The sequence below is a fragment of the Fusarium sambucinum genome, chromosome II, assembly GCF_050947815.1.
Source record: "Fusarium sambucinum isolate potato_lamoka chromosome II, whole genome shotgun sequence".
NCBI classification, from domain to species: domain Eukaryota; kingdom Fungi; phylum Ascomycota; class Sordariomycetes; order Hypocreales; family Nectriaceae; genus Fusarium; species Fusarium sambucinum.
The window spans coordinates 4136484-4150283 of NC_139293.1; the positions used below are offsets into that span (position 1 = coordinate 4136484).

Genomic DNA, 13800 nt, shown 5'->3' on the forward strand with positions numbered 1-13800 from the left:
TAAACTGACCTATTAAGTTCGTCTTCCGTGCTTCTAACGGTCAGTGTTTGTGATATCCTGAGGGGTTTTAATCTTCTCATTGGCCCCAAACAGAGCATTGAAGTTAAAGAAACTCAACTTCTACTCAATCATCACTCAGATAGTTATTAATTTATCCTCTTAGACGTCTTATTGCGTAACCTTGATCTGTTAACGAGAACATGTTGCTGTTAACGCTGCGAGTAAACTCATTTTAACATGAGTTTAATCTAAAGAAAAAGTATCATTTGTACAAAAGTGTATTAAATATTCATTACGTGAAGTTTATCTAATCTTGAAACTCATTATTCGTGGTAAATAGACAGAATGTCGGTAGAGTTGTCATAGTCCACACCACACTTATCAGTGAAGCCAGTGAATTTGTCAACACGAGACTGAACGTATTCCTCAAAGCTATCTCGGGTGCAGCTAGTTCCAGGACCATCCTCGCAAGTGGGCAGGGGCTGGGGCGCACTGTTCACCAGAACACGGTAGTACTCTCCGTCTTCGTAACCGTAGCTGCCGGTGCAGTTCAGTCGCTCGATGGCAATGTTGCTCAGGAATGGGAGGATGTGTGAACTCTTCCAGGCACGGCGGTAGTTGATCTTGGTGAGGGGCATGGTGTCGTTGATTTGGGACTCGCTGCCACCGGGCTCGGAGTTGTTGAAGAGACCCATCGCAACAAGGACCATGGGAGGAAGCTCACGGTGAGTGAAGCTAACATAAAGGTCTTCGTCAGAATCGCCGCTCATGAGCAGATCAGCGGTCGAGTTGAGCCAAGGCATGCCAACGTATCCAGAGATCTCGTTACCATATCCAGCGTTGTAGTGGTATCGGACGTCCTCGGCGTACTCCCAACCTAGCCAGTCATCGGGGGTGAAGAGCTCTAGGTTGCAGAAAGGGGACTTTCCACGGACAACGGTCTCATAACCACAGAGCTGCTGCATGCCGAAGATATCGCTGATGGTGAAGTTGAAGTCGGATGCAAGAGCGTTGAAGCGCTCGACGATGGGCTTGGCGTACTTCTCCTGGTACTCAGAAGACTCCTCACTACCGGTGGAGCCAGAGTAAGCAGGGCAAGCCTTGTAGGGAGTCAAGCTGTCGGCACCAGACTCCTCAGACTCGTAGATTTGCTCAACCTTGATGTTTGTGTCGTCGGCCTGGAGACCACGGACAAAGGACTGGGCGGACTTGACGGTTCTCTCAGCGGTGGAAGTCCACACCTTCTTGGGCTGCTTGAACTCGGGGTATCGGAACTCAAGGTCAACTCCCAATTTGGTAGCCTCAAGACGGCCAAGGTTGGTCAATAGGGACACTTCGGCGTCCGAGATGGGGGCCTCCCAATCGGCAAGGAAGTTCAGGTAGGGGATCTTGGACCAATCCACGCCAGTCTTGTTCTCGAGCTTCTCGACAAAGGGCTCAATGTACTCCTCGTAGTCAAAGTCGTTGGCGTAAATGGCAGCATGTCGCACCAGGTAAGCGGCACGCTCAGCTGTGCAGCCCTGAGGCACATCGGGAGAGGCGGGAGGATCTTGGGACTCGAAGTAAGGTGCGATTCCGGTGAGGTGATGCAGAGGGTTGAAAGTATACTCGGAGTTGAGAGAAGCTGCAGAAGCCTGAGCTGCAATAGGCAGCAGGCTAACAAGAGCCTTGCTCAGAGGTGTAGTTTGGCGAGGCATTGCGAGTAGTAGTCAGCAGTAAAAGTCCAGATACTCTGAGGATCACAAAGTAAACTCAATTGACTACCGACAGGTCTATTATATCCTTAGTGTATTTTCTTTCCCCTTTCCATATGAGATCATTGGTCTCGATGGTAAAGGGTCTCCATGTCGATTGCCGTGTCCTTGACGTCACAAGCATAAATAAGATCCACGACTAAACCTGCCTGGCCTGTCTTTGTTCCTTGCAGTATGTCTCTGTGTAACCCTCTGATTGGGTGCGGAGATTTGAGGCTCCATAACCAGCACATTGGCAAAGCCGTCAGCCGAGGCCGCATTATCCGAGCGAGTGGACTTGGCGGCTCAAAAAATCAAGAAATACAACCTCATCGCGATTCAAGGCGACGCGTTTATCACAATATTAAACTTGTTGGACGAATGCCCAGCTGTTGTCGAGTCATATGTTTCACAATGGGACCAACGCATAACGGGACTCGGCCTCCTCTGCATCATACTTAATCTCTTTTTCCATGCATTAGACCAACTTTGAAGTAGATTTTCGACATGTTCAAGCCTTTTAAGATCCACTGATTGTGTCACCGTCTTGTTTCAACCTCTTACGCTTAAAAACTGGGCCATCAATTGAGTACAGCTTGTGGCCTAGCGGCATCATCAATAGACACCCGGCTGTGTATCATACTTGTTGATCTGGTCTCTTGCAAAACGCCCCCAGTGTTCAAGATATTTCGTTTCTTTGAGTAGAAATGCTTCAAGGTATATCGCAACAAACCACTGTTGGGAGACATCCTGAATCTCACCCGTTATATCAGTCCAGCCACTTTCCATCTTGCTCTGCACCAGCTGTACAACATCTAAAGAATGGCCTGCCCATCGACCATAGTACATGTCCGTGAAATATGCACGGATCTGAGCAATATCGTAGGCGGTAACGCTGACACCGTTGGTAAAGATCTTCTTGATTTGGTCTCTTGGGTTCCCTCTAGGGACTTCTTTTGATGGTTTGTCATATCCCGCTTGCCATGTAATAAGCCATATGAGTAAGATATCTAGGGTCATCCAAGGATTTCTAGTTAGCGAGATCGTATCATGCTCAGAGATGGTACGATCTTGAACAAGTTCCATTCGGATGTATTCGTTAGTAGTGAAGTCACGAAGGTACCACTGCCTTTTATCGTCAAATTCTCCGGGTAATAAACACGACTCCATCAACACGTGGAGACTTTTCGAAATACCAGTTGACGGTAAGAGCCGGACGAGTTCTCGAAAGTATGGAGGATTCAAGTCCGAGGAAGTCAGGGAAGCATAGTCGTGTAACAAACTCTGATTCCTCGCATACTTCAGCACGTCAAGCAGTTGAGGATTCTGCAGAATCATTGTCTCGCGAACTGCATCTCGGTTTCCCTTTTGAGGTGATTGAAGTTCAGGTTCCTGGTCGTGGATGACCTGCCGAAGAACAAGCAACTGTCTACTACCCCCAATGAACATGGGTGTATCCACCCATGATGATAAGCGGCGAGAGTGGTGAATAGTAGTCACCGCTCGGATCCATAGGCTTCGAGAGCAGAGCCCAAGGGCGATGTGATCAGTTGGCTGAAGGTACAGATAGATGCTGCTCATCAACTCTAGTGGAAGCTTCTCTATCGGAGAGAATGGAGCGAGACGATTGCGCTTCTTCAACGCTTGGTCAAGTTGTACCAAAGCCAGGTTTTGTAAATCTACAGAAGGCCTGTAGAGTAGATGAAAGGCGTCGAAGGAGCTGTTGAGGACGCAGAAGCCCTTTAGGCCACCGATGGACTTTCCGAATTCGCCCTGCTTTAACCAACAACTCAGATCATGACTCGTTCCTAATCCGACTCGTTGGTTACGCAATGGCGCCGAGATAAACCAACACTCGAGACCGAACATTCCTTCACACATGATGGATATACTGAATGATGGTGGTGATGATTTTCTAAAGATTAAAATGTGAGATGAACGTTGCTGTAGTGTCGTCAGCACTGGTGCGGAGAAGAATGATGTCTGGTATCTTCAACATGACGCCCAGCCTCGTGGGCCGTCAGCACCAATTAACCCCAATCTGACATGACAAGAGCAGTCAAGAATGCTTTACCAATGTGTCGCGCTGAATTGTGCGAAGTTTTTAGTATCATCCCAGCTGTGGAAAAATAGGCTGAATGCGTTTTGCATTGGGTAAAACCAAGACATCTCAAGTGCATTAAAAATAATGGACACAGCGCCCGCAAAGTATTTTGCGGTGATTGTGTACCTACCTGTCACTGGTGGCTAATTTGCATGTCATTATGTCATTGGTGTAGGGTAGTAAGTTGTCGTCAAAATCACAGAGTCAGATTCGGCACAACATTAAGACGACATCCTGTAGGATCAAGAATTGAATTGGGGCTTGGAGGCTTACGCGTCAGGTTTAGTTCAGACGTGGTGATGCGATTCTTGCGGGTGATGCAGGTGTGGTTGACGCATGATATTGACGCGTTGAGGCAACCATCAGTGCTTGGGGTGGCCAACGACAATACCAACAATTAAGCATTTGTTGCGTTGTGAATAGAGTTCTTTGTAGGGCTGATTTGGTGGATAGAATTCGCTTGGCAAATCGCCAATTTCCATCTTGACAATCTGTTCTCCACTGAATTCTCTTGTCGATTGCAGACTTGGCGTTGCGACTCTAGACTAGAATGGAGGAGAGAAAGTTGGACAGACATGGAAGCTGTTGCGAGTGACTTGATGCACTCCATGTCATGTGGGTTCTCCACAATCTAGATAGTACACTACTGTGCCACGTTTGGATTTTACAGAACCTTGGCAGGTCAGTCTAGACTTTAGGAAAGTGTGTTTGGATGGAAATCAGGAATATTGAACATGATGTGTTTGGACAACTGACCCACGTGCAGGGCTAATAGGTTCACCAAAAGTTGCTGATAACCTAATGTTTCGTACCTTGGACAAAAAAGAGATCAGCGGCTTTTATTCTCTATCTCGCTAAATGGATGGAGAGCCCTGATTCTCGGACTGCTGGTTGCAATTATAGCAGTCTTGGTGGGGGTTTTTTGTTAATTGTGGCGCAGCTCAACAGCAAAACAGCATTGACCAAGTAAATTTGAACTGGGACCTGGCCTAGAACAATTTGGTGACATGGATCCAATGGATCCTCCCCCCCCCCTCCCTCCCCTTAAAAAAAAGTTAATGAATGGATCGTGATTAGGGGGACCTGGATCCAACTCTGCTGTAACGCTTCCTTCCTTTCAATTCTTGACTTTAATTCTTTCTTTTCTATCCGCTCTTTTACCGTACTTTCTTTTTTATACTTCTCCGCCTTTTCTGCTACTCGACTGCTCATCACTGTCACTGCCTGCCTGCCTGCCATCTCAATTCGAATCGATTCAGTCGAGTAGTCTAGCCAGCCAGACACGTCCTCTTTCTTTCCCTCCATGTGAGGTCGACCCTCCTCTACCTCAACCGCGACGTCGCATATCCTGCCCCGCCCAAGCGGCCACTCGACGTCAAGATGCGCATCTCCAATATGCGTTTGCCCAACAGCATGCGCAACCTGAGCCTGCGCTTGTCTCAAGTCCGAATCCCACACCCTCACCCGAGGCGCATCATTCTCTATGTAATGATAACCGCCATGATCGTCGGCATGATCGTCATGTTCACCATGAGCGACAGCCTTTTCGGCCCCAAAAACACAGGCTTCGATCCTCTGCTCTCGCGAACCAACGATTACCGTCTGCTCACCAGTCGACGCAATAACTTGGGCTTCTACAATACCATCAACGTCAAGAAGACTGGCCAGAAGATTATGAATCCGACCCTTCTTGAACTGCCAAAGGGCAGCAAGCATGACTTCCTCGTCATTGCCCGCGCTCCCCATGTCGACCAAGATATCAAGGGCAAAAAGTACAGACGCGCCCAGCAAGTCGCCACATTTGTTAGCCTTACCTGGGATGCGTTCGGCCGGCCCGAGCTCACTGCGGATAACGATTGGCACAAGATGCTTGTTGAGGACTTTACAGAGTCCCAAGGCCCCGAGCATCACTGCAAGCGACAACCTGACATGGATAAATACATTGGCCCCGAGGACATGAAGCTCTTCTGGAGGAAGAACGGCACTCCCATGCTTATCTTCACCCACCAGGTCAACGATGAGAACCTCTGCGAGGGCATGTACATTGTCGATGCCCGCGCTGCTGTCCCTGAGCTCGTAAAGCAAATGGGCAAGCACGCAAAAGAACTCCCAGCCATTGAATTCGACAAGCCCATCCTTCTCCGACGCCAACCCCCCGAGGGTGAAGAATCCGATGCTCGATACCAACGCGAGAAGAACTGGGCTCCAGTCTACAACCCTTTTAGCGATGACGATGACGAGATGATGTTCATGGTCGAGCCTAGCCAGCTCTACCGCTTTAACTCGACCGAAGAGCCTGTCCAGAACATGGACGCCGAAGCCGAGTCCGCGGTCGACGAGCCCTTCCCCCCCGATCACGAGGGCAAGACATGGCACTCGGCCACCCAGACCTGTATGAACGACGTTATGCTCACCGACAAGCGAGTCCACCAATCGACGCCCATGCTGAGCTTGACCCTTTGCAATCGCGGGGCTTGCGAGCCTGCGGCAAATAACACTGTCATTATGGGCATGGTGCAGATGCGCTACGACCCTCCTCAATACACAAACACGTGGTACGACCATCGTATCGTTGTTTACTCGCCTGTTGCGCCCTACCATATGATGAGCGTTAGCAAGAAGCTCACATATCACGGTGAGACCAACAGCAAGTACATCTGGACTGGAAGCATGGTGTATCACGGAGACCAGCCAGCGCAACGTAGCCACGGCTACCTTGATGACGAGATTCTGCTGAGCTTCGGTATCGGCGACTCAGCGCCAGGTTGGCTGGACATCAAGGCGGAGGAGCTGATAATTGATCACTATTTCTGCCAGGGCGCAGCATCGGGTTATAGGGAGAGCATCAAACAGCATTCATCATGACGAGACACGAACAATGTAATTGGTAATAGAGTGGCATATTAATTTTGCATGGAGTGTGTTACATATAGGTACAGCATGTTTACATAGATATAAAGTGAAGAGATCAAGTGTATACTCAAACAGGTACCTTGAGATACGGAGTTTAGGTTAGGGCATGTTAGACAAGGAGGCCATCTAGAGAATTGACTGATTCAAAGTACAATCGCATGTGACCCCTGAGGTGGCTGTGAAACACCGGCGAGGACCCCTGCTTCACTCTCAGGTAAGAGTTAATTTCCAGATGATCCTTGGCAAGGAGTCGAAAGCTCTTTTCTTGCTGAGAGGGTCAATGTCCCATTGACACGATTACTAGCTGGGATTAAGAGCTTGGCAGCTGGTCATGATTGGTGCAAGCGTACAGAACAACTGGGGGACGATATCTCAGCGGCCGCTTACTCAGAAGGTAATAGGGCTGAATAATAAGAGATAAGACATCTTGTTCATGGCTGATTACTTGTTGCACAGAATAGATAATCTTCATTTGGTCTATCGTGAGTATCAACACAGTCGCTTGACTAAATCTTGTAATTTATCATCACAACTCCCAGTAAGGCGTTGCAGTAAGGTACATCTCCATAGTAAGCATCGCTTAGAAATGGATACTGCCAAACATGGTAAAGGTCACAATCCTAATGTCTAAAAGTTCGACAGAAAAGGTCTAGAACTATATCGATAGGTGTTGCCATTAATCCTATATGGGCATTTCTCGTATCGAGGCTAATGATGATGACGACTCAAGCGTGGCGCATTGTAAGGAAACTGCTTGGCAACCTGTTGTCATAGCCTAATAGGATGGTAATCCGGTATGCGGTACGGAGTAGGTAGAGATCCTTCTGCTCCGCATCTCAACCTGACACCTCCTACGGTTCGTGCCTCAACGAAACCCCAAGACGCAAACATGGTTAACCGTGGCGGAAGAAGTAAAGCTTGTAGAACCTGCAAGCGAAGACGCGTTAAATGCGGTACTTATGAACCACCTACCATTTTGGGGCATGTTCACTAACGCTCACTGTAGACAAGGGAAAGCCACATTGCCAGCGATGCGAAAAGGCTGGTCTGAGTTGCGAGGGATATGTCACGTATGAAGAATTCGTTGATGAGACAAAGAGATTCTCTACAGACAAACCTACAGTCAAGTCTGGGGAACTTCAATTGCAACTGGTTCACAAGCAACAACAAGCTTGTCGTCCGGTCTGTCCGCTCATCAACGAGAATGACATAATTCACGCTCATCTACTCTCCAAGATCGAGGGAGTCATACCATTAATGACCAACCTCGAATCACTCCCCTCTTCTTCCTCAACACGACCTCTTGCTATACGGGCACTGGCAGCGGTGTACTTTGGGAAGACTAATTCGGATAAACGCATCTTTGACTTGGGAACACAGGAATACGTGAAGGCACTGAAGAAGGTGCACACGGACTTGTCGAGTTCTACAGCTGCCCTGGAGTGGGATACGCTGGTGAGCGTGCTTTGCCTGTGCATGTTTGAGACTATTGCTTTTACGGACAAAAATGGCTGGTTAAGACACTATGAGGGGATCTCTCAGCTGGTATGAAGCCTTGATGACTTTTATACTCGAGTTTTCACTGATCATGGTTCCATGTAGGTCAAGCTGAGGGGTCCGTGGAGGCATCGGACACCTCTAGACAGGGAGCTTCTACGACAGTGTCGCTTCGAGATTGTAGGTATCATTCGTTGTCACATCGAACCGTAACTAACTTGGAAAGATTGTTTGCGCGCTGATAAAACGCTGTCATTGTTACCTTGAACTGGCTGATTGGCAGACGATCCCGTGGCCAGCAGATGTGCTAAAGACCTCCAGCGACACTCTCCACGAGATATTCGCCCGTGTTCCAGGTCAACTTCATGACATGGATATCGTGGAAAGAGGTGAAGTCGATGACGACTTTGCGGGCCGCTTGCACCAGCGTGTTGAGACAACCCTTTCAGATCTTGAAGACTGGGGACTACTTTACCATCATCCCCGCCCTTTGTCAAGTTCGATACCAAACAGTGATGAGACCCAACACACTGTCAAAGACAAGGCATTGCTTGCGCTGCAAAGAGCCATCATCCTATGCATGTCAGATCTCTGCATGAATCTCAGAATCCCTTTAGTGGCTGAGATACCAGTTGCTTTTGAGGATCAACAGACAATCAGAACGGCTATTGCGATTGAGATATGCCAACTGGCAATTTCAAGTCTCGGTGAAAAGTCTACAGGGACGGAGCCGCTACTGTTCATATTTCCTCTACAGATTGCATGCATGAACTTGCTAGCGGGAAGTGCTGAGCTGAAAATGGCCGAAGAGGTTATGAATGATGTTATTGCTGGTACCCATGGGTTTGAGATTGGACGACGGCGAGAATTGAGGTCGTGGAGGCTAGATTGCTCTTGATTGTCTATAACATCTATATTGGAGTATTTAACACCCATGAAAAGCAAAGGATAATGCCCCCATTAATGGGATCTCAGAGGGCTCGAATCATGAGCCATTCGAGCTTGGCTACCTTCTTCTCGTCCTTCTCCTCTCTCTCCCCTGACTTCTTCTGCGACTTAGCTATAGCCTTGTCTTGCTTCTCTATTAGTTTCACTCGATCCTTTTCCACTTCCTTCAGGTCCTTCGTCCGTCGTTTCTCGATCTCACGAACCTTCTTGTCGCACGCATCCTGCAACTTTGCATCCGCCTTGGCATTTATTTCCGTGATCTTATCCTCCAATCCCACGATCTTGGCCTCGTTCTCAATCCGACTTTCCGTATCAGAGTCGTAACGCTCTTCTATAGACCCGATCGGGTAGTTGTACTTCTCAGCTGCCTTTTCGCGCTTATCATGTCGCTTGTCCGCCTTCTTCTGTTTCTTCTCCGCTTTCTTGACTTGCTTCATCGCAGCTTGCTTTGCGCTGACGCGATCTAGTACGTTGCTGCATTTGACCGGAGGCTCTACATCGAAAGACAAGGCTTCGACGCAATGGCTGATCTCCTGAAGTCTTTGCAACGGCTCAAGGCTTCTGGCTGTAGTCTTGAGGTGTCGCATAATCTCTTCATCTTTCAAGATCTCCATCTTCAAGCCCTTTGGAGAAAAAATGCCGCGGTTTACCCTTTCAAGGACCCTCTTAGGCCTGATGTATGCTGTTGCGGCCGTTGCGGTACCGGCAGCCAGACCGAGGCCCAAGGAAACTCCCTGGCAAACAGGATCAGGCACGAAACCAAGGCCATCGCCGGCAATTTGAATGGCTTTCAAAGGCGCGGGCTCAGCGAGGGCAACGTTGAGAGCATCAACGATAGCCATGAACTCGGAGGAAGAGATTCCATACGAGCCAAGAACAGGAGGGTATGCCCTAATGAAAGGGGGCGTAGCTTCCAGGCCACCTCCAATTGAGGATGAAGGAAGGACAATAGGCCGGGACGACGGCCTGGTCTGTTGCGAAATGTGGGATATGGTGTTGTATTCTTCGTAAGTTGGGGGAGGTTGTTGGTGGTAATGATGGTCCTCATACAGGAGTTCCGACACAGCTGAGGATTGCTGCTGATAGTCTTTCTGATCAGAATACATGCTTTTGAGTAGGGTCAAATTCTTGGGCGTATTGAATGGTAACAAAGGATGAAGAATAATACGCGGAAAGGATAACAGTGGCTTTTTATCTGAAGAGAAAGAATGCCCAGTGGATAACTGTCTATCAACACTTACAGCAACTGACAAGAGGTTATTCCCAATCAGGATCATTGCTCGAGATGGAGGCCATCATCCAGGTCAGTGATACTGGAAACAAACGCTAGACCGTAAATGGTTGATTGTGCGAGCAGTGCTGCGCCGTCTTACAGCCGCTAGATGGCTGACAACAGTGACAACAGTGGCATTGATCAGCGGTCTTGACCATCCCAAAAGTAGCTGATTGCTCGACGATATCGCTTGGACTTTGCGCATGTCTTGGATATAATTGGATTAGATCGGGGTCAAAGGACAGACATTCCCAATGAGATCAATCAAGGTTGCACACAAAAAAGAGCGACGCAAATAGCATCAAGTCCTGGGACGGTTCGAGGGAGGCAAGGATTCATGAGACCCCCAAGCCAGGTTCCTGTATAGAAAAGGTTTAAATGCTATCATAGCAATTTTTCAATCGTAGCAGGAAGTTCCTTCATCCCTTCCAAAAAAGCCCCGAATTCGCCTTTGATCTTTTCCATATCCTCATCCACATCATCCGTCCATCGATGGATGTAGATCGTCTTCATACCTACAGCCTGCGCACCTCTCAAGTCATACGCATGTGCTGCAACCAAAACGACTTCCTCGGGTTGGAGTTTGACAAGCCACAAAGCCTTGTTATATGCCTCGGGGTCGGGTTTGTATGTGCCCAGCAACTGGCTCGAGAAGAGCATGTTGAAGTTAAGTCCAGAAAAGCGAGTGAGGTCGAGCTGCAGACGTGTAGTGCCGTTGGCGTGAACAAATACCTCGAGACCGAGATCATTACGGATGGACTCAATTGCTTGTCGAACTTCTGGCCAAGCTGGCTGAGCATGCCAGGCATTGATGAGCTTTGTCTTGACCTCTGGGTTGAAGTGCGGTTCGTGGTCCGGCATTTCACCGAGGACATCATCCAGGACTCGGATCAGGGTGTCGTCAATATCCTCGGGTTCAAGTTGCTGAGAAAGACGCTCGCTGTTGGCAATGAAGTATTTTCTTCTCCATTCAAGAGCCAGCTCCGAGGCTTCATGCTTGGGAATGGCGGGGGGTAATGCGTTGACGACACTGCTGTGCCAGTCAAGGCAAGTGCCCATGAAGTCGAAAAAGACTGCTTTGACTTTACTTGGGCTTGAAGACATCGTATCTGGTGGGTCAAAAGTGCATCGGCATGGGAAGCAGTTTTGTCTCTGTCCCAGGTTTTAAATGCTGACAGTACAATGATGTGATTACCAATTGTGTATAGTCGGGCTGACAGGGGACATGATTCTGTTATGATTGGCTGCCCTGGAAAGTGTCTTTCACTGTATGACATTGGATCAAGAAAACCAACGGAGAATGTGCCATTATGCGATATATTAATGAATCAGACTGTGAGAAAGTGGAAGCCAATCCAGACAACTGGCATACAAGTCGACAACAATACTACAAATGTGGTTAAGACCTTGATTTCACTTAAGAAACGAACGAGTAGGTGGTATGACTGTATTGCAATAACGCTAGTAAATCATTCAAGTGGTATAAAGACAAAAAAACTAGAGCATGGGTATCTCAGATCATCATGAATCGTAGAAAGAACATTCTCAAACCATCAACCACGCGATTACTGCCAGTGATCCTCCAACTGCCACCACAATAGACTCGGAGCTTCCTGAAAGGCTGAACGCGCCACTGCTCTCGTCCTCCGACATGTAAGTCAAAGTATTCGGCGTTGCGGGATAGTAATCGTCGTTGAAAGTCGAGTTGAGCGTGACCTTTCCTACTGCGTCGCCAGATTCAAGTCGAATGTATGTTTCCACTTCGCTCTTCTCCAACATGTCCTCTGTCACAATAATTTCTCGCGCGCCTCGGATCCAATCGCCGTATCCGCCATAGCCAGAGTGCTGTCCGTAGCAGAGATGGATGCCGTTGCCTTCGATTTCCATGCCATCGAGCTTGGTATCCCAACGGTAGCACCATGTGTTTCCGTGGTCGTGACCATAAAACAAACCAATGATTCCAGGGATAGTGACTAGGGCTTCCATAAAAGGTACATCTTGGCCGCCGTATGGGCAGTCGTAAGTTGGGGTACCGTCCGCGCACCATCCGTATCCCTGTTGAGGGACTGGAGGGTCATCGTTGACACCAGGCTGGTAATTCTTTCGAATACCAAGCTCTGTTTGAAGCGCGACTGTTGCGTTGGGGGGTACGTGAACAAAGGCAAGTGATGGGATGGTTTTGTTGTGCTTGCTTGTTAGCTCGGTGCTGGTTTCATTGAACCAGTCTACCACGCTCTGGTCAACCCAGTTCTCCTGCCAGCTGCCCTGATAATAGTTTCCACCGCGGCTGTCGAAGAACCACAGTATAAGCTGAGGGCTACAATCAGATGTATCAGAGCAGTCAGAGGGATAGACTGGAAGATAATAATTCGTGGTGCCCGACTTTGTTTCGTTGACCATTTTCTGAGTGCGTGCTCCTGGCCACATTTGCTCACGTACAAGGATATCATCACCATTGATGTTGTAGTTATGGTCATGGTTACCATAAGTAGACGCCCAGGTCAGACTGCGGTTGATCATAGGCTCAACAATCATGTCGATATAGTGTGTGCTGTTGTGTTTCCATGTTGAGTCACCGTTGATGAGATCGCCATTGAGGACTACCAGATCTGGCGTGTCGTAGTCAAGCACTTTATTGAGCACCTCGACTGAATTGCGGTCCTGTTCAGGGCCTGTCGAAGATTCATCTGTTCAAGATTGTCAATCGCATGTTTCACTCAAGAATAGTGGCGAGGCTCACATTGTCCGAAATGCATGTCAGAAAAGATGGCAATCTGAAAGGTACCATCTTTCTTGAACTGTAGCGGGTCAAGCTTCGAGTTGTCGACATCAGCACCACTGACTAGTGCTGAGAGAGAAGCTAATGCGATGATCTGCCGTCTCATCGTGATTTAATTGGCGATATCCACGGTAAAGCTGTTCAAAGATGGATAGTCGTGATGATCCTTCTGGGGATTCTGTTGTTTGACATCATGGCTGAAGGATCATTTAAGAATGTAGACAAAAACATCGATGCGTCATCCCTTTAAACTTTCGATTAAAATGAATATCTCACGATCCCCAGACGAGTTAGACCTGGAGTAGGGGAACAAGCTAAAGAGGGGCATATGTGACATGGATAGCGAATTTCGTATACGTGCAGACGTGGTCAACAGTAAGTGCCGACGACACCTTGGTGGCGCTTGTTCTTTTTTTCCTCCGAGTCTTCAGCAATCAATTTCACGTTAGCGAGTTGTTAGTCCGGTCGAAAACAGGATATAGAACAACCGGGAGTGTTTTTTGGTACGTCTTTGAACTTTGAATGCCTTGGATGAGATATTACTAGTGAGTTT

The 13800-nt window shown here is 48.2% G+C and overlaps 7 protein-coding genes across 7 annotated transcripts; 2 read left to right on the forward strand and 5 right to left on the reverse strand.

Moving 5' to 3' along the window:
* Positions 1–323: 323 nt before the first annotated feature.
* On the reverse strand, positions 324–1697 carry FSST1_008273 (histidine phosphatase superfamily; the record flags this gene model as incomplete). The annotated part of the gene is made up of 1 exon (XM_083225141.1): positions 324–1697. One exon carries the CDS (start codon positions 1695–1697, stop codon positions 324–326), a length of 1374 nt encoding a protein of 457 aa, XP_083084234.1.
* A 651-nt stretch (positions 1698–2348) lies between these two features.
* FSST1_008274 (uncharacterized protein) lies at positions 2349–3614 on the reverse strand (the record flags this gene model as incomplete). Its single annotated transcript, XM_083225142.1, has 1 exon — positions 2349–3614. The coding sequence occupies one exon, from the start codon at positions 3612–3614 to the stop codon at positions 2349–2351; it is 1266 nt and encodes a 421-aa protein (XP_083084235.1).
* A 1603-nt stretch (positions 3615–5217) lies between these two features.
* On the forward strand, positions 5218–6702 carry FSST1_008275 (uncharacterized protein; the record flags this gene model as incomplete). The annotated part of the gene is made up of 1 exon (XM_083225143.1): positions 5218–6702. The coding sequence occupies one exon, from the start codon at positions 5218–5220 to the stop codon at positions 6700–6702; it is 1485 nt and encodes a 494-aa protein (XP_083084236.1).
* Positions 6703–7639: 937 nt separating this feature from the next.
* On the forward strand, positions 7640–9145 carry FSST1_008276 (uncharacterized protein; the record flags this gene model as incomplete). The annotated part of the gene is made up of 4 exons (XM_083225144.1): positions 7640–7703; positions 7757–8295; positions 8353–8427; positions 8474–9145. The coding sequence occupies 4 exons, from the start codon at positions 7640–7642 to the stop codon at positions 9143–9145; spliced, it is 1350 nt and encodes a 449-aa protein (XP_083084237.1).
* A 73-nt stretch (positions 9146–9218) lies between these two features.
* Positions 9219–10301, reverse strand: FSST1_008277 (uncharacterized protein; the record flags this gene model as incomplete). The annotated part of the gene is made up of 1 exon (XM_083225145.1): positions 9219–10301. The coding sequence occupies one exon, from the start codon at positions 10299–10301 to the stop codon at positions 9219–9221; it is 1083 nt and encodes a 360-aa protein (XP_083084238.1).
* Positions 10302–10852: 551 nt separating this feature from the next.
* On the reverse strand, positions 10853–11572 carry FSST1_008278 (HAD-like domain-containing protein; the record flags this gene model as incomplete). Its single annotated transcript, XM_083225146.1, has 1 exon — positions 10853–11572. The coding sequence occupies one exon, from the start codon at positions 11570–11572 to the stop codon at positions 10853–10855; it is 720 nt and encodes a 239-aa protein (XP_083084239.1).
* A 441-nt stretch (positions 11573–12013) lies between these two features.
* On the reverse strand, positions 12014–13353 carry FSST1_008279 (Metallo-dependent phosphatase-like protein; the record flags this gene model as incomplete). The annotated part of the gene is made up of 2 exons (XM_083225147.1): positions 12014–13155; positions 13209–13353. 2 exons carry the CDS (start codon positions 13351–13353, stop codon positions 12014–12016), a joined length of 1287 nt encoding a protein of 428 aa, XP_083084240.1.
* Positions 13354–13800: the final 447 nt, after the last annotated feature.